We start from the raw sequence: 22,587 nt of genomic DNA, 5'->3' as shown, positions 1-22,587 counted from the left end.
ATTAAAATTCCTAGAAGTTGTAAGGGCTTGAAACATAACTTCAGACCATCGACACAGAAAGAGGAGGAAAAAAGAAGATTCTGAGCACTGAGCTCTGGTGCTCACCAATTTAAAGTCAGAAACACAAGCAGAGCTCAGTAAAGGTGCTACGTGAGATACACAGCATGGTGCGAGAACGTGGATCTCAGAAATCGAGTGTCCTGGCTGCTTTTCTACAAGTGTGATAAGACGCCATGACCAAGGCAACTGTCAGAAGAAGGGATTATGGGGGGCCTACAGTTTCAGAGGGTCAGGTAAGTCTACAGTCGTCATGGCACTGGGCAGCAGCTGAGAGCTTACGTCTTGATTCACAAGCACAAGGCAGAGAGAGAGAGAGAGAGAGAGACAGAGAGACAGAGAGAGAGAGAGAGAGAGAGAGAGAGAGAGAGAGAGAGAGAGAGAGAGAGAGAGAGAGAGAGAGAACTGAGGGTGGCATGGACTTTTGAAACCTCAAAGTCTGCCCCCAGTAACACAGAGTGAAAAATGTACTTCTAGGGGGAAGAAGCTGAGGGGAGTGATTAGGAGATAGACAAGTGGTTCTCAACCTGTAGGTCGCGACCTTTGCATGAGTTAGTATATCAGATATATACATTACAATTCATAACAGTCACAAAATTACATTTATGAAGTAGCAACAAAATAATTATGTGGTTGGTGTCACCACAACATGAGGAACTGTACTAAAGAGTGTCAGCATTATTCCTAATAAAAATAGTTGAGAACCTCTGATGTAGACTGAGAACTGCCTATGAGAATAATGTGTTACCTTTACTATGTCTTCCCAAGCTATAGTATACACTCCAAGAGCTCAAGGACTATTTATTTAAGTTATTGCTACTACCCCAATACCTTAAACATTAGCTTGGTAACTAACTATTTTGTCATAATCAGTCCTAAGATTGGAATGCTAATTTTAAGGAAAATTTGTCTTTTGATGAAAAGTGTTGTTATAAGCATACCAATAAAAGGCTGTTCTAAGCCTATGTAAAGACCATAATTGGGGAACATTGTAGCCTTGAGCCTGCTGCAACAGAAGAATGACCTCAGCAAGTCTGGTCAACTCCCTTCAAATGCCTCCCAAACCACATCCCAGGCAGGATTTGTGTTCATGGCTTATGAATTAGTTTCCCCCATCTCCTGGGTTCATAGCTACATATTAAGAAACTAGCTGAATGTGACTCATGCATACATCACAAACATCCATGTTCAAGGCCAAACTCACAAAGTTGAGAGCTCTCAAGACCAAAGCTAAAGTTGTAATGGAACAGTAGTCACTGTGCCTATTTGAGACCCAGAGCCCTGACTAATACCATCCCACAGACTAGACTTCAAGCTATGGGAGCTGGCTATGGACTAGCCAGAGGAAACGCCGGTGGTGTGTTTGAGCTCCTGGTCCACTTGGCAGTGTGTGCAGGAGCCTGCTTCTCTCTCGCGTCCTCTCACACTGGGTTCTTACACCGCTCCTGTTGGTCATGCTGTAGACCTGTGGTATCCTTCCTTTGGGGTGTTTCTCAAACTTAGAGATGGAGAATCGTTTCCCTAATGCCTCTTCCCACAATGCTTTCCACGGGATTGGTCTCAACCACGTGTCAGGATGATTGACAAACAACAGGAATCACACAGATCTTATGGAGTGATCAGATGTAAGACCACATTTCTTCCAACAGACCGTGTTGCTTGTCTTATCTCAACCAAGTAAGAGTCTCAGCCAAGCCTAGACTGCCTGCTCACAGACTGCATTTCTATCCTGCTACCCCTTGCTCTGCAGGACCCAGAGAATAATCAGAGCCATTGTCACCGAAGTCACTGGGAGGAAAATGGCACAGATCAAATAAACAATTGTGGAAATAACAGTGCTCAAAAAGGGTGGGAACCACAGTTGGCACTGATGTCAGCCCTAGGTCCTGGGTTTCTGACAGGAAGTTTTACTGACAAAAGATGTAACACATACTCACATATGCACACTCACTTATACACACACATATACACACACTCACTCACATATGTGCATGCATGTGTGAGCCCACACACTCACTCAATATGCACACATACACATCCTCACACACATTCACACACACACATGTACATGCACACACACACTCACATATGCACATGCACCTGTGTACACACACATACACTCTCACATATGCACACATACCCATGCTCATATGCACATGTGCCTGTGTACACACATGTACGCTCTCACATATGCACACATACACACACTCACATGTGCACACACATGTTCACACACACTTTCTAGACACTAGGTTCTAGAAACAAACGTCAAGCATTCTTAGGAAAAAATGTGTTTATATAAATTAGCTACCACAATGAGACATTCCAAGATTTTAATAAAGGGTCGTGAGTTAAGAATGACCAAAGCATCATTTTTCATAGGACCACCTAGGGAACACTTCCCTCCTGTACCTTCCATGAATCTTATCATTATGGCACACACCAGAAATAATCTCCCAGATATAGATCACTTTGAGCTCTCCTCAACCTTTCAAGGTGAGAAAAGATCACCAGGGACCGGACAGAACAGATTGAGGCAGAACATGCCCAAAAGCAAAACTCTCAGGGCTCTGTTATTTCAGCTCAGCTTGTGACTATGTTAAAAATCCTGAGGTCAAAAGCCATCTTGGTTTCTCCTCACAGTAAGCCAATAGCCCTAGAGAGAACACAAAAAATGTATTATTTTCCGATCAGAACACACAGACTCTCAAACACTTAGGTGTGCTTATGAATCATGCTGGCATATTGCTCGGCGGAGGCAGTCCTTCTACGCTTCAGGTGGCCCATGGTCCAGGCTGTCGATGACTTGGCACTGCTCCCCCACCCCCCATGGCAGCAGGAGGTGTGAGAGAAGTCGGTTTTACAAGGCACCTTGGTAACCATGGGTGCAAATGTTGTCTGTCAGTCCCCTCCGTACGAACACCAACAAAGATGCCCAGCACTGACAAGGAGTCTTCGTGTCCAAAAGCTGGATCTGCCAGGGCAGCTGGCCTTCTCCTGCCTCTTCTCAGAGGAGGTGAAGAGAATTCCTCCTTCCATCCCCCCATTTTCCCTTCCCCAATTTGCTCTTGGACGTCCCCAGAACAGTAGAGTAGGCATCTCTATTACAGTCGCACAGGAAATCTGCTCAACCTGGCTGAGAGGCAGTGCCCTCCAGCTGAGAAATAGCCTCCCTCGGCTGCCTCAGCACCCTCATCTGGAAAACTGGTGTAATAAAATAAAATAGTGGTAATAGTAATAATAGTAAAATAATGCAAATAACTTCTTCATGGGGTTGTTGTAATGATGAAATGGGTTCATATATTTACTAGACAACTGCTTTTACCCACCCAAGCTGCCAAGCCTGCGCGTGTTCATATGTCTAAAGAGCTTGCAGGGATGTGTGGGGCCCACGGTATAATTTGTTGCTGACATTGTTGTCTGTGAATCTAAAGGGACATTTGCTTCCATTCTGTGTCTTGCAGCTTTGTGCTTTCCTTCCCTTGCCTTCAGTTGAACTGTTTGTGCCTTGGGCTTCTGAGGTCTCAAATGGCCTGAAATGAGAAGAGGATGATGACCATCTGCATCTGTCTGTCTGTCTGCCCATCCATCAATAACCCTCCCCAGCCTGTGGTCTTTCTCCTTGGTGCCTTGTAAGCCTAGGGACAGCGCTTTCCAGAGTCCCTGTTATTTCTGAAATTACACTGATCCGACTTAACTGGTGGATTGTCCCCTCTGATGTGCACAGTGCTAACAGAGCTCTCCTTTCATTTCTGTGTCTCAGACTGTTGTGCAGCATGAAGCCCACACTTTTATCTCCTCCTCTTCCTCTGCTGGGGTGCTCACCCCACCCTCTCTCTGTCTCTGCAGCTCACTCTCGGTTGGTACTTCAAGCCACATCACCTCTATGTCCCTTCCACCTGCCCCTCTACCCTCCCAGAACAGCCTCAGTGGCCAGAGGCCACGAGATCTCACATCTTCATTATCAGATGCAAACTGCTTGCAGAGCATGTGTGTCCTCCAATCCCTCCCTCTGGAATTTTCCGAAGCTGAGAGCAGCTTCCACTGAGAGGAAGCAGGAGGTCCGGAGGGGGCCCCTGCCTTGTCTCCAGCTTCCCCAACTGACTGAGCCAGTTGCTCAGAAAGGAAGACAAATGCCTTCTAAATGGACTCTGCTGTTGCTAGGAGAGAGCAGAAATCACTCCTTGTCTCAAAGGATAGCCAGGAGAAACACCACCCAGGGTGGACAACAAAGAGAGGGTGGAGGGGTGTGTGCACATATGTGCATGTGTGTGTGTGTGTGTGTGTGTGTGTGTGTGTGTGTGGTATGTGTAGTGTGTATAGTATGTGTAAGTATGTATATATATCTGTGTGTATATGAATGTGTGTATGTGTGTGATATATGTGTGTGTATATGTATGTGTTCATGTCTGTGTGGTATGTATATGTGTGTATGTGTGTGCATGTGTATGTGTGCACATGTGTGCATATGTGTGTATGTATGTGTGTATGTATATGTGTGCATGGTGTGTATGTATGTGTGTGTGCATGTGTATATGGTGTGTGGGGGTGGGTAGGTGTGGTGTATGCATGTTTATGTGTGTATGGTGTATGTGCATGTGTTTGTATGTATATTGTGTGTGGTGTGTATATATGTATGTGTATGGTATGTAAGTGTGTGGGGGGGGTTAAATTGTGTGGTGTGTATGTATGGGGGTTTGTGGTGTGTGTGTGTGTGTGTGTGTGTGTGTGCTCACATGTGCTGCTTCAGCCCCTATGGCTATGTCACTGCTAAGTTTCTAATAGCCAAGGATTCTATTTAAGGTCTTTGTGATTTTAACTAGTGCTATAATGTGAGGAAATACATTTTTTTAAAAAATCAAGAAAACACGCCATCATTGTTAAGACCAGGACCTGAGCAGATGTCAAAGCTGTTAGCGCATCTGTGCTGATTGTTACCGGCCCTGAACCCACAGCAGATGCAGACTGGAGCTGGCATGTGGATGGTGAGGTCATAGCTTCTGCCTCTCTGCTATCAGCCGTCTCTGGCAGCAACTCAGTACAATGTGTGCGACAGAGAATTTCAGGAGCCTTCCGATGCCAAGCATGGCACAGGCCCAATCTTCAGGCCCATTCATTTACTATCAAGGCAGGCACTGTGATTCCCTGCCTCTAGACCTTTGCCCTGGTCATTTTCTGTGCCTGACAGTAAAAGCTCTGTGATAGAAATGGGACAATCACAGTTGGTTTGAAAAACAGTAGGCTGATGAGTTTGGATTTACTATGGGCACAGGGAGTCACTGATGGTTTGTAGGGGAAGTTAATTTATATTTTATGTATATGAGTATTTTGCCTGCATGAATGCCTATGCTCCACATGTGTGCCCGGTGCTTAGGGAGTCCAGAAGAGGGCTTTGGATCCCATGGAACTAGAGTTACAGATGGTCATGTGAGCCACCATGTGGGTGCTAAGAACCAAAGCCAGGTTCTCTGAGAAAGCAGCAAGTGCTCTTAGCTGCTGAGCCTTCTTTCCAGCCCCAAGTCACTGATGATCTCTGAGCAGACATTGGCCTGGCTTGGAATAGACGCTGACAACAGCCTTGGTAGATCTCAGAACGCAGGGAAGGGACCTTCCAAAGCCCTGTCTTATCAACTTCAGAATAAAACAGCATCTCACCGTGGAAAACACAAAGCGTTAGCTATTGATTCTAGATCTGGGGAAAACAACTAGGACTGTAAACAAAGACTTACCCTTAGCACCCAGGACTGAATCAGTTCCCTTTACTGTAGAGTAAATCCTGCCATAAATCCATAAGGATTGATCATAAGGATTTAACAAAATGCTGTGGTCATTGCCCAACTATTTAATAATGATATAGCATATTTATTTCTGAGTAAATCCAGGTTTCCAACAAGCACAAAGAATATACCAACAGCTCCAGAGCCATGCATGCCGCTGTACATCAAAGGCTCTGCCCCCAACCCCTAGCTGCACTGATGACATTTTAAGGGAGCCTCGCCTGTATATATTTAATATATTAGATTACATGCTTGCTAAGTTTGGTGGACAATACCAAAGATTGTTTGGAAGCCACAGAAACCTTTTCCAGAATTCAATTTCAGCTGAAGTGCCAAGCAGGCACGTGTTGGGCATCACACATGACCTCTTACGTCCTTCATTTTGCCAATTATAGATTTCAAAAAAAAAAAAAAAAAGAATTGACTTTGCAAGGGGCCTCCAGGCCTAAGATCCTTTTAGCAATTAAATATGAAAAGGAGATGCCTTAAGCAGTCATTGATAGGAAATACAATCAAAAATAAATCCATAACCCACCTCAATGTGACCTCATTAAAACAGAAATTCGATTCCACACAAAGGGTCTTTCTCTCCTTGACTGCTTGCTTTCATGAAATAAAGCTATTTCCATGTAGCCTGCTTCAAATTCTGTTAAACAAAGGGAAGAATCTCCATTCTCTTTCAGGGCCTGAACAATCTCAGCTACACTGCACCTGTTACTCATCACCAGCGTTAGAAATCAAGCCTTTGTTGCTGATGGGAGTAAAGCTTAGCTGGGCAGAGCGACGGTATTATTTCTTTCCTCAGAAGAAGAAGACAATGGCAAATAATCTTTCTTTTTAAATCTACTTTTCCTGATCAGTTCATGCTCCAAGAAAGCCTTTTTGACACTATGGAGGCTTATTTAAAGTATGATACCATTTTTATGTTCCCCCAAATGAAAGTGCCTGTGCCTTCTGTAATGACCATAGAGAAGGTGATATTGTTATCTGATTTTGTACAATAAAAAAATCTTTATTTAAAAGACGAATCTCTCTACCAGTTTTAAAACATACTCTGAATACAATTGTTAGCATATTTAACTAAACAGAAAAGGTATGAAAGTACAAATAAATTCCACAGAATAAGTCCACGTAGGAAGAACCCCCTGCTCATGCTGATTCTTTCTCCTTCTCCAGAACTGTTATGAAAAGTGCTAAAACCATAAATCCACATCTCGTATCAAATGATGGTTATGTTATAAAAACATTATATATGCTACTTATTTTAAAAGCTGTTCTCAAAGACATTAAAGTAATATTTTGAAGTCAAATATTTTTTCCTAATTTATCATTCTATCCATACATATGAAGCACAGAACTTTTTTAAAGTGTGTACCTTCATGTATGACAAATGGCTGAAGTAAACTCTTTAGGAATGAAAACCAAGGTCAGTTGTTCTGCTTGCTACCTAACACTAAGATATAATGTTACCACATTGCCATCATAAATGATAACAAGATTTTTTTCTCTGTTGTTTTGTAAAAGACTATACTGACTATGGAGAGATATTTATTAAATAATGTTGTTGGTACTATGGTAAAAGAATGGATGCAGCAATGAAAAAATAAACTAAAAGCTACACTAAAAAAAAAAAAAGAAAAGGAAGCCTTTTTGAGTTGCCCAACAAAGACCACCCCCAAAGGGTCCACAATATCTTGTCTCAATTTTATATTCTGCAACTCTGAGGCCTCTGAAGTGCCCAGCTAAAGAAATCATTCTCTATGCACAGACCAGGGCCAGGGCCATAGGAAAGTCTTGAACATTGACATTCCTAGGGGGCTACTGTCGGTCAATGCCAAGCCCTGGGTGACCACACTTGAAGGCTATTGGTGGCCCAGGGGTCAGAATGGAAAGAAGGAAGGATACACAGCTTTGCCCTGAGCAGACAGACTTATCTGAGTGGCTTCACACTTCGGCCCCAGGTGCTTTCTTTGGAAAATACTTGCTATGGAATTTTATGAACTGTTTAAAAAAAAATGTGTAAGAAGGGTTCTTAGCTACCTCTCAAGACTCCTGGGAAAATTCAAATTAGATCGTTGTGAAATTGCTCCTAAATCACCTAGGAAAGAATGGAGCAAAGCTTTGTGGGTAAGCATGTCATTGTGACCTGTAAGTAATTCTACTGACTCCGTCTCAACCATTAAGCGTTCTTGGTTCGACTAACCAAGCAGCCCTTTCCCTGGTTTCGGAATAGTTCTTTAAGATCATTTCATCCATAGCCCAAATGAGTTAAATGCATGACTGACAGCAAGTGGGGAGGAGGGTCACACCATCTCTCCAGTACCTTCCTGGGAAGCCTTGTGCTGCCTGGAAAGGAATCAGCAAGCCAGCAAAAGCATTGCCCACCATTCATACCAGCTCTGGATACCTGCGTGTATCAGTATTCTCTACTCTTTCACCTAGCCAGTGGTGGTGTGGCCCACCTTCAGCTAAACTGTCTTCATCCACCTCCATGTTCCAAGCGCCGTCACCCTTGACAACAAATGCTTCTGGCTCCAGCAGACACTACACACACAAGTGTGGGTTTTCCAGTTATTTTCACCTTTTACCCTGAAGCCCTTCCCACTGCCAAATTCACATCATCAAAGACAGCCGCCCTCTGACACCTGCAACACGTTCAAGGCAAGTTGTAAATGGCCAGTGTCTCTTTCTGACTACACCTTCCAAAATATGCAGAGAAGTCAGTCCATGGTGTGTGTGTGTGTGGTGGGGTTGGGGGAGGTGCATTGCATTCAACTAAGCTGATTGAAAGGGTGGGACTTCTTCAGGTGAAACTTGAGGACAGTAAAGTCACCAACAGAGAGCATTCCAATCTTAGAAGCCACTGGACTTGGGTGTTGCCTGGTCTACAGGCAAACTAGCCAACAACCAGTAACCTGGTACAAGGCTCTGAGAGCTAACTAGGGAGATGGGGTTGGATAGCTTCTCAAACATCTGGCATGAGGGGCACCCATTGTAGGCAACAGAAGTTGTGTTAGATTTCATTCTATCCAATGATAGTAGTTGTTGAATAGTCTGTGGCTTACTGAATCATAGAAAGGTGAGTGCTTAGGGCCAACTCCTGGATGCCTCTGCCCCTGCTGGGAAAGCCCCTTGCAGTCTTAAGTATGCAGCAGAACCAGGAAGCAGCTGAGGTTGGACAGTGGTCCCCTGTCCTCTTCTGCATCAGCAGGAGCAGATGTTTCTAGCCCTGCCTCTCTCCACACTTCCCTAGGTTCCAAATACCAGCTTGGGGCTAAGGCATGAGTCCGAGAGAGCCCACGTCATCAATGGAATAGTAGTGAAGCTCAAGAGATGATGCTCCAGTCTTCAAGACTCCATGGAAAATGCCCATAATAAGGAGTCTGAAATGAGCATCACACGATTCACACGGTCTTCTATACAGTATTGTAATTAGTGAAGTTTCAATGAAATGGAAAGACCAATAGAAACTTAAACACTTTAACTGTCAACTATTTCAAGTTCTGTTACTTCTTCCAGACTCCTTTAAGAAAGCAAGAACAGTATAATTTATTTTCCCTTGATAACCCCAAATCATATCCATAAACATCAGTTATTTCCCAGTGCTGGAAAATAGTCATGGCCTTGATAACTGTGGAAGTATGGAGGGATACAGTCTCCTCAGCTGACCTCCCCTACAGCACTGTATCAGTCTCCTCTCTTCCCTCACAGTTTGCTAGCTACCCAGTATTTCTCAAAAGACGGTAGGTCAACTGTCTATCAAACTTTCCTCATTAAAAAGGAAGCAAAGATTGGCTGGGGATGTAGCTCCATCACAGAGCACTTGTCCAGTGTTTGGTCCTCAGCAGAAAGAGGGAGGGGGAGTAGAGGGGAAGGCACAGTTGTCTAATTGGCTTTATCTCCCTCCCTCCCTCCCTCCTTCCCTCCCTCTCTCCCTCCTTCCCTTCCTCCTTCCCTCCCTTTTCCTACCCCTTACTTTCCTACCTCTCCTGATCCCCTCCCAGGGTTTCCCAATGTTCCTGATATTTATCTCGGAGTACCATGCTACTTTATAACTGTAAGTCTGCTTCTGTTATGAGTCATAATGTAAATATCTGATAGACAGGATATCTGACATTTGGCTCCCAAAGGGACTGTGACCCACAGGTTGAGAACCACTGTTCTAGAGGAGCAGAATGAATAGTATGAGAGAGAGAGAGAGAGAGAGAGAGAGAGAGAGAGAGAGAGAGAGAGATTAGAGTGGCTTGCAGGCTGTGGTCTAGCTAGTCCAACAATGGCTGTCTTCCAACTGAAAGTCCAAGAGCCCAGTTCAGTTCCCGATGCTGGATGTTTCAGCTCGTCTTCCGTATATGTCAGGATCCTGGAAAAGCAAGCTCTAATGCCAGTGAAGAATTGCCTCAGCAGCAGGGTAGATGGGCTTGCCCACAAGAATGAGGACAAGAAGACAAAAGCCAAAGCCCCTTTGCTCCCCATCTTTTATGTAGGCTGCCATCAGAAGGTGTAACCCAGATTTAGGGCAGCTTCTGACCCTCAAATGATCCAATTAACAAAAATTCCTTTGCAGGTATGCCCAGCTGCTTGAGTTTTTAGTTGGTTTCAGATATAGTCAGGTTGAAAATTGAGAATGGTTGTCTTAGTCAGGGTTTCTATTCCTGCACAAACGTCATGACCAAGAAGCAAGTTGGGGAGGAAAGGGTTTATTTGGCTTACAATTCTATACTGCTGTTGATCACCAAAGGATGCAGGACTGGAACTCAAGCNGGTCAGGGAGCAGGAGCTGATGCAGAAGCCACGGAGGGATGTTCTTTAATGGCTTGCTTCCCCTGGCTTGCTCAGNCNNCTCTCTTATAGAACCCAAGACTACCAGCCCAGAGATGGCACCACCCANAAGGGNACCTCCCCCCTTGATCACTAATTGAGAAAATGCCTTACAGCTGGATCTCATGGAGGCATTTCCCCAACTGAAGCTCCTTTCTCTGTGATAACTCCAGCTGTGTCAAGTTGACACAAAGCTATCCAGTACAATGGTCATCGCGGGTAAAATCTTCAAAGTTTCAAACGCTCTCAACCTAAAAAATTACAGTCTAGTCCCAAGGGCTAAACATCTGCTCTCGTTTCCCTTCTTCTCTCACAGCTGAATAGTTCCTCCTCAAGCATTAGTGTGTGACTACTAGTTCACATCTCGCTCGCCAGAAATTGGCACCAGATCTCTTAGCAAACACAGAAGGCTTTTCTTCATAAAATATCAAATGATCTTCTCATTCCAAATTCCAACCCAGTGACCCCATTTGTATTTTGTATTGCATATCAGAAGATCAGTGGCAAGAGCTTGAATGATGGGCTAGCCTTGCCAGCTCGAAGGGCTTGAGCCACATCAGGTATAGCATAGGACAGCTAGCTCCTGCATGTGTCCTCCTCATCAACACTAGGAAGTAGTGTCACAAATACCCAGTCATAGAAGGTTCACAGTGATATGGTTCCTGAATCACACTGAGGAACTCTGAGACCCTTACAGTCCTAACAATTCAGAAAGCTGAGGCAGAATGCTCATGAGTTCAAGGCCAAACTTAGACCCATTCTCAAGATATAAAGCATGCTGGGGAGAGGCTCAGCGGTAGAGCTCTTGCCTAAAATGTGTGAAGTCCTGGGTTCAAATCCCAGTGCTAGTAAGGAGGAGGAGGAGGAGGAATAAGAGGAAGAAAAAGAGAAAGAAGTATGCTTTTGCTCTGCTCATCTATTCTCTCTTACTCTCCTGCCCCCTCCATTCTGCTCAGGTGTATTGTATTGTTACCCTTCTATTGTCCACTCCCTGTTCATGTACATTATAATAACCAAAAGTCTCCTAAAGGACATCAGGTAAGACCTGTAGAAGCTGAGACTGAAGAATGCAAAAACTGGATTCCCAGGGTGGGGGAGAGGGGTTCTTCTGGTAGATTTTCTTCCCCTGGAAACATCTGTCAATGTGGTGTGTAGGCTAAGACAGGGGGGGTTAAGTGACAGTTCCAGGGATCCTCTGAAACTGAAACAGCTGATGTAAGTCTCAGTAGTGGCTGGGTTCCACTCTGAGGCATTTCCTGTGTGCTGGAGTTGTGCCCAGGAGGCTGGGCAGGGAGCTACAAGCCAATGTGAACTGACTTATAATCTTGGTACCTGGAAGCAGAGGCCTAGAGCCAAACTGTGGCTCAAGCTCACATTCTTCCTCCCAAGATATTTACCATGATGCTAATCTGTGGGTGAATGAAGATAAGTGTATAAGGCCCAAACTTTCCAAACCCTCAGTATCTAACAACTCCACTGGGCAGAATATGGCATAGGCCATTGGGACTTGATTCACTAAGCCAACAAGCTGTCACTCAAAACTCCAGGGCACTCACATGTCGAGAAACATCAAGGAACCTATAGTAGGCTAAGTTTTACAAAACAATGTCCTGTCTTCATTTGCCGGTTGTTTCTCTTCTCCCAAGGACCACAGCCCGCCTCCTTGGCCATCCAACACTTTCCTTGGAGCCCCAATTCAGCTACTCTGAGCAGTTCCCACAGTGGTTTTGCCCCCGTTCCCACACTGTGTTCACCTTACAGACCATCAGCCAGGAACTGACCTTGCACCATTCCAAATTATGTCCCCCACTATTGTAGATAGGGTTCTATTGCTATGAAGAGAGACCGTGACCAAGGCAACTCTTATAAAGAAAACATTTAATTGGAGTTGGCTCACAGTTTCAGAGGTTTAGTACATTATCATCATGGTGGAGATCATGGGAGTATGCAGGCAGACGTATTACTGGAGAAAGAGACTGGGTGCGACACTGGGTGTAGCTTAAGCATAGGAGACCTCAAAGTCCTGCCCCCACAGTGACACACTTCCTCCAAGGTCACACTTCCTAATAGTGCTACTCCCTCTGGCCCAAGCATTCAAATACATGAGTCTATGGGGCCAAACGTATTCAAACCACCACACTGGCTGTATTCACCCTATAGTCTATCAGCCATGAACTGACCTAGTGCCACAATGCACATCCCCCGTGTTGCCAGACAGCTCCATGGCTCTCTGAGCTACCTCTTCATATTGCTGCTTTTCATCTCTGTCCCTGGTCAACGCGAAACCCCTTAAGATTTGTCTCCCACTTGGTATTTGTACTTCCTCTCTCCTCACCATCTCTTAACCCCACTCCCGTCAGAATCCTCCCCTACACATCAGAGACATAGCTCTCCTCACCAGTGATTTCCCACCAAAACCTCAGGCCTCAGTGTCCAATGGTGTCCCACACAGGTGACCACATCCTCCTCCCTCCCTCAGCTCCACAGGCCTCACACCCTCAGGTTCTCTTCTCCCCATGGAAGAGTCTTATTCTGTCTTCTGTCCTACTGCCTCCTCCTCATCCCACCATCTAAGTGCTGGCTGGCCTTCTCCAGCATCTTCTTTTCTCTTTTTATCATACTTCCCAGGTGGCCCCATGAAATTTCCATAGCCTCAAATATCCTGACAGCTCTAAAATTTATACCTCCATGCTAGCCCTGAGCTCAGAACCATCTGTTGACCTGTACAGCCTACATATTCACACAGATCTCAACTCTTATGTGCCCCGAACTCCAAAATAGCCATTACTCCTGCCTTGCAACTGAATGTTCTCTACCTCAGAACACAGAAGTTTCATTCACGCAGCTGCTCAGACCAAACTTTGCTGAGTCAGCATCCTCTCTTCTTTAAGCTTCACACCCCATGTCCAGTGCCTAGCAAATCCTGTACTACCTTCAAGATGGATGCAGAATACCACCACTCCTTACCTGCAGCATTGCAATGCGTTTCTTACCCTGTCTTTCTGTTTGCTTTCTTGACCCTTCTTCAGTTTACTTTCTGTGGTGGTTTGAACATGCTTGGCCCATGCAGAGTGGCACTACTAGGAGGTGTGGCCTTGTTGGAGGAAGTGTGCCACTTTGTAGGTGGGCTTTGAGAGCTCCTAGTGTTCAAGCTTGGCCCAGTGTGGAAGAGAACCTCCTCCTGGCTGTCTGGAAAAAAACAGTCCTTGCTACCTTCAGATCGAGATGTAGAACTCTCAACCATGTCTGCCTGGATGCTGCCATGCTCCTTGCCATGATGATAATGGACTGAACCTCGGAAACTGTAAGCTAGCCCCAATTAAAGATTTTTCTTTTATAAGAGTTGCCTTGGTCATGGTGTCTCTTCACAGCGATAAAACCCTAAGACACTCTCCAAATATAAACCAGATTAATGTAAGTCACGCCATCACAGTCCTTAGCTTTCCATTGCATTTAACGTATGAGATGAGGCCCACAAAGATCCAATCCCACATGATCTCAATCCGATCTGGACCGTGGCTCAGTCTTCTCCCATCTCCTTACCACATTGGCCTCTTTGCTCTTGTTTGGCACTCCTTTGTTGGAGAACTACACCTGGTACAGTGTTAGAGTTTAATAATTGTGACTTGTTAATTAGTTATTAATTAACTGATTAATTTGCAGGCTCTGACTTTAGGATCACTAACCTCCAGGCATCACTTAGTGAGCAATAGCATTGTGCAGAGTCAGAGTCTATAGTTTGTTTTATCAACTTGACACATTCTGGAATCACCTGGGACGAGAGTCTCAACCATTGTCTAGGTTAGCTTGTCCTATGGGTCCTGTGGGGGACTGAGTATCTTGATGGCTTTAGTTGAGGTGGAAAGACCCATCTGTTGTGGGTAGCACCATTCCCTCGGCAGGAGATGATGAACTGTTTAAGAGTGAGAAGAGCTATCCGAGCACAGACGCACAGGCAATCATCGCTCTCTTCCGGCTGTGAATATAAGGTGACCAACTATTTCACACTCCTATGCTGCGATTTCCCCACCATGGGACTGTGAGCTAATAAGCCCTCTTCCTCTGAGTTGCTTTTCTCAGACTTTCTTTTTTCCACAACACCAAAAACAAACTAGAACAGAACTCTCAGGGGTCTCTCCATACCGATGCTACAATTTCTCACTCATTAACAGCAAAAGATTTTGTTTCCCACTGTACAGGGAACAATCGAAGACATCAGGTGATAACCCCAGCGGACTATTATCCATGCCTGCAGACATACCCAGAGCCGCTTCCCTTTGTTGGCTATCTCAGCACAGCATTTCTCTCTACCATTCCCTCCCGCTGCCTTCTCAGTTTTACCAGAGTTGCTAGGATCAGAACCTGAGCCTTAGCAGCAGCCCTAACGAGCTGGACTAGACCACCTGTCCTAAGTGACCAACTGAACAGACAAGTAATAATCAGACCCAGAGGCAGGGAAGAGGTCCTGGGATCCGTCTGAATCCACCTTCACAGTCCTGATGTGAGGCTAAGGTTTAAATAGAGGACAGGCAGTAGGAGAGCTACAAAGTCCTGATTGAGACTCCGTCCCACCCGGCATCATCTGGCCTCGCCTCTCCTACAAGGTGGTTTACAAGTTGCTAGACTGTGAAAACTCTTCCCAGGAGACAGGTGTGGCCTCTGGCTAGTACAAGGCTTCAGCTTTCTCCTTCTCTCAGCATTAGAATCCTGGGGGAAATTCTAATTTCCTGGGAACCAGTTTTCACTTTATGACAGTCACAAGGACGGGCACGAGTTTCTTTTTCGAACAACTCCATTCTGCCAGGAAGGTTACAGGGGTGACTGGTCATGTGGCTTTTTGTTACCCTAAGGACTATTTCCTTCAGCATTTGATCTCTCTCATCCTAAAGTAACAGATGAGCTTCTCTTCTCAGAAGACTTAATCTCACCTGCTGTGTCCATCTCCATGCAACACATTCACAACTCAGTCCTCTGCTTGATGCTTTGCTCATACTAAATCCCTCCTAAAACTGCTCTTCCTAAAGACCCCAGTGTTGAGGTCTTGCCTTTTACTATCTGCTGTAATGCTAAGTGCAGGACCCCAAGACCTGGAGTCTGCACATAGCCCCTGAGACCCTGCTGCCAAGGTAATTCTGATTGGTGAATAAAAAATAGCTGAGCTAATAGCTGGGCAGAAATGCAATAGCTGGGATTTAGGTTTTGAGGGCTTTGGGGGAGAGAAGGACCACAAGAAAAAGAGAAAGTTCAGGAAAGGAAGAAAGAGAAGCCGCCATGGGTTAAGAGTCAAGAGAGCCTTAAGGGCTGCCCAATCGCAGTCAAGAGCAACCTGGATGGAACATAGCAAATAGTAACAACTCGAGGGTATTAGTAGGAAAGTAGATTCTAACAGCATGGAGGATGGGCAGCTGCCCAGCTATTGTGCCGTTTAGGGTTTATTGTAAATATAAAGGCTTCAAGTGTGTCTTTCATTCGAGAACTAAATGGTCTCAGATGGGGTAGAAACCTCGGGCCAGGATTTTAAATATTTACTACAATATTCTAACTACTCAGAACAATGAATTCTCTTCTTTTCTATGTTACCATTTTTGAGAAATATGTAATTAACATACCTTTTTTAGATTGTTCAAAGAAGAACATAAACATGCCCCAATTCTCACCTAATACAATTAAATAAAACAGTTTGTGAATATTTCTCCAATGAGAAAATAAACAGAATGGGGAAAGAAGTTCCTGAAATGTTCCTAGAATAATAGAGACATTAAAACTTCAGAATGAGGGATGAGGAGAGAAAAACCATGAAGCTATATGTAATGCAGTGTCCAAAACCAAGCTGCAGTGTGAGGAAAGGCAGAAAAAGCCAGTTACCCAAAAAGTCAACAAATAGACCTGTATCATACCTCTCTATGTCAACAATTGGGACCAGAAGATAATGGAATCGTATCTTCAAGATGGTGAGAGAAGGGACCTCAAGCCCAGAATTCACTGAAGATCTAATCTGCCATTAAGAATGGGATCAAGATGGGTCATCAGAAAACCCCTTGAGCTTTCAGAAAGACAGATCAGTTCCCATACCCTATGAGACTCTGACCTTGAGGGTTGGACTAGAGCATGAACATCCATGCATCTATTAAAGCAAACAAACCAGTGCTTCTCACCAGAACTAGAAATCTAGATCAGTGGCTCTCCATCTTCCATGCATGTTCAGATCGTCTAGAAGTGAAAATGTTGCTACCCACAGTTGCCAATGGAGAGATTCTGGAGCCAGGGTATGAATGTTTTGTTTGTTTTGTTTGTTTGTTTGTTTGTTTTTTAGATTATGTTTCCCATCTTTTTTTAATGTTTTTCTTTAAGATTGTTTATTTATTTTATTTATATGAGTACACTGTAACTGTCTTCAGACACACCAGAAGAGGGCATCGGATCCCATTACAGATGGTTGTGAGCCACCATGTGGTTGCTGGGATTTGAACTCAGGACCTTTGGAAGAACAGTCGGTGCTCTTAACTGCTGAGCCATCTCTCCAGCCCTGTTTTGTTTGTTTTTGTTATAGCAACCCACTTGATACTTACACATATTTGGTGGATCAGTATGGCCTGTGGATCAGTGAGCACAAGCCTGTGATCAGTGCTGCTGGTGGCCAGGAGGGCAGCAGGACTCAGGAGTCAGTGCAAAGAAGGGCTGAGCTTAGGCACCTAGCATGGTCTGAATATGCTTGGCCCAGGGAGTGGCACTATTAGGAGGTGTGGCCTTGCTGGAGTAGGTGTGTCACTTTGGGTGTGGGATTAAGACCCTCACCTTAGCTTCCTGGAAGTGAGTCTTCCACTAACAGCCTTCAGATGAGGATGTAGAACTCTCAGCTTTTGCTGCGCCATGCCTGTCTGGATGCTGCCATGCGCCTGCCTTGATGATACTGGACTGAACCTCTGAACCTGTAAGCCAGCACCAATTAAATGTTGTCTGTTATAAGACTTGCATTGGTCATGGTGTCTGTTCACAGAAGTAAAACCCTAACTAAGACAGAAGTTGTACCAGGGACTGGGGGATTGCTGTGATAGGCCTGACCATGGTTTTGTCTGGAAGAATGTGTATTTGGGACTTTGGATTTGGAAAGCAGTGGAATGCTTTACATGGGGCTTAGTGGGCCATCCGAGTAGGAAGATGGAAGACTTTGTTGCTGAGGGTGGTTTGGACTTTTAACATTATTGAGACTGCTATAGACTATGGGGACTTTGGAAGTTGGACTAAATGTACTTTTTGTTATGCTATGGCTAGATGTGAGTATCTATCTAAACATAGATACTCATATGTTTGAACAAGTCTATGGGAGCCAAAGAGTGCAATGACATTATTTGAATATGTTAGGCCCAGGGAGTGGCACTATTAGGAGGTGTGGCCTTGCTGGAGCAGGTGTGTCACTGTGGGTGTGGGATTAAGACACTAACCCTAGCTTTCTGGAAGCGAGTCTTCCACTAGCAGCCTTCAGATGAAGATGTAGAACTCTCAGCTTCTCCTTTACTATGCCCACCTGGATGCTGCCTTGCTTCCCACCTTGATGATACTGGACTGAACCTCTGAACTTGTAAGCCAGCCCCAATTAAATGTTATATTTTATAAGACTTGCATTGGTCATAGTGTCTGTTCACAGCAGTAAAACCCCAACTAAGACAGCACCATAGTAGTCTTACCAGGAGGCCTTTGGTCAAAGATGCTTTTTTTTGGTTTGGTTTTTGGTTTTTCGAGACAGGGTTTCTCTGGATAGCCCTGGCTGTCCTGGAACTCACTTTGTAGACCAGACTGGCCTTGAACTCAGAAATCCACCTGTCTCTGACTTCCAAGTGCTGGGATTTTAAAGGCGTGTGCCACCACCACCTGGCTCAAAGAAGATTCTAACCCAGTTTGATGTTTCCATATTGTTCATCTTGTGGGAGGATCTCCATCTTAGGTCTAAAAGGCCTGGAGGCCACCAAGAGCACAGACTTAGGGAAAAGACACCACCAGAAAGCACCTCATACACCATAATCTCAGCTTAGTAGACTTGAGTCAGGGATGTGTGTAGAAATGACCAAAGCACAGAGATGGCGGGTCTCCTCCCAAGATGGTTTTCACTGGCCTAGCCCTGAAAGATGCTTAGGTAATTCAGCTACCGAAGGAGTCTGGCCATTATCATATATTCTCTGTAGGACAGTTCTCGAAGAAAATCAATGAGAAAGCTAACAAGAAATCTTGATAAATGGGTCTTACTACATCTTTCAGTTTAAGTTGGGTAATTAGTTCATTGATAATTTGCTCAACAAATGTTGTCATATACCAGGCTTGGTACCTCCAGCTAGGTATAAAAGTGTCAAACAAATCAGATATGTCCCTGCCCATATGTAACTTAAAGACTGAGTTGACAAAACACTGTCCTTTAGGCTATGCTGGATAAATCTTTTGTGAATAAAGCTTTATTGAAACACAATATGGCTGTATGTTTACCATTACTTATGAGTGCTCTCAGGCTACGGTGGCAATTTTGAAGAATCAAGTAGCTAAGTTACAACAGAGCCTCCATAGCCTGCATACCCTTGATCGTTTGCGGTCAGGACCTCTGTGAAAGCAGTTTGTCAACCTAGTCCTAGTAGATGGTTGAACTATTTATGTGTCTTGGCAATCCATTCATTTTTATAAAACATTTTATTGATTCTTTGTGAATTTCACATCATACATCCCAACCCCATTCATCTCCCTGTCCCATCCCCTGCCCTTGCAACCCCCCCAAAAAATAGAAAAAAGAAAAAGAATCTTGCTGCAGTATGTCACAGTGTGTCCCACAGTGTGTCAATCTGTCCATGCAAATGTTCACTGTAATGCATTGGTCTGGCTCCAGGCCTCTGGCTTCTGCTGCACTATCAATACTGGATCCTCACTGGGACTCCTCTCAGATATCCTGTTGCTGCCCTATGCCATGGGGACCCTGCAGTTTTGAATCTAGCCTCTTCACTCACTCCAGCAGTTCACTGATGAGGTAGACATGGGGGCAGCCCGGATCAGGACCTAAGTGGTAGCTAAGTTGGGCAGCCTGTTAGCTCTCCCACACCCACACCACCAGAGCCAGCTTTAGCCACTGCCCTGGCTAGCTCAGCCAATGTTACAGTCAGCAAGGGGCAGGGCCAGCCCTCCTGCTGTCATGCCTTAAGGGGTGGCTCAACCCCACCCATGCCAACTCTCAAGGCAGATGAGGGGCAGGGCTGGCTCATTCCCACTCCCACTAACAGAACCAGCCCTTCTATGTTGCCCAGGCAAAGTACAGGGCCTGTTCTCTCAAGTGCTATAGCCGGTGAGAGGTAGAGACAGCTCTGCACAGCCCTTGGACATCAACATGGTCCAAGACTGTAGCCCAGACCAGGAGTGTCCACATGGCCTTTGGTGGTAACATGGGCCACAGACATTGACACAAACCCCTGCTGTTGCATAGTCATGGACCCACAGACATGGCTCTCAGCAGCAGCATGGCCTGGGACTTCACCATGGCCTCAGGTGGCAGTGCAGGCTTCTCACATCAGGCTACTTCTCTCAACCCCTGAGTCCCTGGTTCCATCTCTCTTCATAATGCTCAAACTGTTGCACTCCTCTTTCTTTCCCATCTGTACCCCACACACTTGCACACACAAGAGGCCAGCCTCTGGGTGTCTTCCACCTCTAATCCCCTCATTTTTAATAAACCATGTTCACTTGGTTGCTATGCAAAAGAGAAAAGTACATAACAAGAAACCAGAATGCAAGCCAGGTCCCCTAAACATTTCTGGAATTTTGACATCCTGGCCAGGATAAAATGTCATAAAACCAAAGACACTTCCTGCTTCTGGACAAGACAGAGCTGCCTGCCAAGGGCAAGAAGAATTTTCCATGTCCCTGCCCTGCACTGCCTAACAAGTGTCTTTGATTTTCATTACCTGCAGAAGCTGAGCAAGCCCTCTACCATTGAACTGCATGCCCTGTCCAAAACAAAATCAACGTTGGGTCATGAAATCCCAACCAGGAAGTTAATGAACCACTCAGGGCTGGTGCCACAGAATGCATGGAACAGTGCTTCCTGAGTGTCCCGGGGCTGTGCTTGGGTGTCTGTGTCTTCGGTTAGCCTAGCAATGAGTGACAATGAATACAGATGAGACATGAGTTCATTAATGAGCCCTTTCTGATGATAGGAAATGAAGCCACATGTCACCAAATCTTGAGTTTGCACTGTACGTGTGGGTTTGAGCTAGCTAGTGCTAAAAGACAAACTTGGGTTAGTTAAGTGGTTTTCTAGTACCGTGAAGAGACGCCATGACCACAGCAACTTTTACTCAGGAAAGAATTTAACTGGGAGCTCGCATAGAGTTTCAGAGGCTTAGTCCATTATCATCATGGCAGGGAGCATAGCAACACACTTGTCACTGAAGCAGTAGCTGAGAGCTTCATCCTGATCTGCAGGCAGAGACAGACAGACAGACAGACAGACAGACAGACAGACAGACAGACAGACAGACAGACAGACTAGGTATGGCACGGGCTTTTAAAACCTCAAAGCCCACCCTAACGGCACGCCTCTACTTCCTCAGACAAGGCCACACCTCCTAATTCTTCTAACCTTTTCAAAAAATTCCACTCCCTGGTGACTAAACATTCAAATATGTGAGCCCATGGGGGCCATTCTTACTCAAACACCACAACTGGCTTCTTTTCCTTTCTGGGCTCAGGCAGAACTTCATTCCATGAAATACATTAAGTGTTTTAATGGTATGAAGAGAAGATGTTGATTTTATCAACTGAAAAATATCAGAAGCAAAAGAAGTTTTTGGTAATTCAAGACAAGAACAGAAAAATAACTGACTGGTTCACAGGGTCTTACCTTCTAGTACCCATTGCTGCAGCCATTACTGAAGCAGAGAGAATTTCATTATCATATCAACTGACACAGACTTGTCTGGAAAACTTGGCCTTTGCTTCTGTGACCCTAATTTCTTGAAGATCAGATAAACAGCTTCATCTTCACTGTGAGTGATTTCATTTTATTTTAGGCTGATCTATATGGATATGTGGGAGCTTAGAAAGAAGCAATGACCTGTAGTTTTTACTTACCACCACAGAAAAGCACGTGACTACAGTTACTGCAAAGGAAAAGAAAAGATTGTGTGTGTGTGTGTGTGTGTGTGTGTGTGTGTGTGTGTGGTGTGAGTGTATGTGTATTTACACATGTATAAGCACATGTGTATGCTGACACTGTACATGCACATGCTTGTAGTGTTGAATGTCTCCCTAGATGGTTCTTAAAATTGTATTTTTTTGAGGCAAGGTCTCTCCCTGAACTGGGAGCTTGTTCCCCGGATGCCTTGGCTCTGCCGCTGGAGCACGAGCAGCCACCCACCGTGACTGCCTGTCCTGCTGTGGATTCTGGGAACTGGATCCCTTGTCTCCACAGCAAGAATCAGCAGGGACAGCACTTAACTCAATGAATCATCTCTTCAGGACCCAAGAAAAGCAACTTCTTCTTCTTCTTCTTCTTCTTCTTCTTCTTCTTCTTCTTCTTCTTCTTCTTCTTCTTCTTCTTCTTCTTCTTCTTCTTCTTTAGATGTATTTTATTGTTTTTTAAGATTTATTTATTCTTTTCTTTTAAAGATTTATTTATTTATTTTATATATGTGAATACACTCTTGTCTTCAGACACACCAGAAGAGGGCATCAGATCCCATTAAGATGGTATGAGCCACCACGTGATTGCTGGGAACTGAACTCAGGACCTGTGGAAGAGCAGTTGGTGCTCTTAACCACTGAGGTATCTCTTCAGTACTTTTTTTTTTTTTTTAGTTTTTGTTTTGTTTTGTTTTGTTTTGTTTTGAGACAAGGTTTCTCTGTGTAGCCCTGGCTGTCCTGGAACTCACTTTGTAGACCAGGCTGGCCTCGAACTCAGAAATCC

General features: G+C 44.8%; 1 protein-coding gene across 2 annotated transcripts in view; it reads right to left on the bottom strand.

Moving 5' to 3' along the window:
• Positions 1 to 2,375: 2,375 nt before the first annotated feature.
• Positions 2,376 to 22,587, bottom strand: part of Ddo (D-aspartate oxidase) — a 45,988-nt gene continuing 25,776 nt past the window's right edge. For both annotated transcript variants that reach the window (XM_021205416.1, XM_021205417.1), the window contains exon 5: positions 2,376 to 2,713. In XM_021205416.1, coding sequence (XP_021061075.1) covers positions 2,695 to 2,713 — 19 coding nt within the window. In that variant the 3' untranslated portion in view covers positions 2,376 to 2,694. The remainder of the gene's footprint in view (positions 2,714 to 22,587) is intronic.

This window comes from Mus pahari, chromosome 9, assembly GCF_900095145.1.
Source record: "Mus pahari chromosome 9, PAHARI_EIJ_v1.1, whole genome shotgun sequence".
Lineage (NCBI taxonomy): Eukaryota > Metazoa > Chordata > Mammalia > Rodentia > Muridae > Mus > Mus pahari.
The sequence above is the reverse complement of the archived record's forward strand: the minus strand, read 5'-3'. Positions and strand labels throughout refer to the sequence as shown.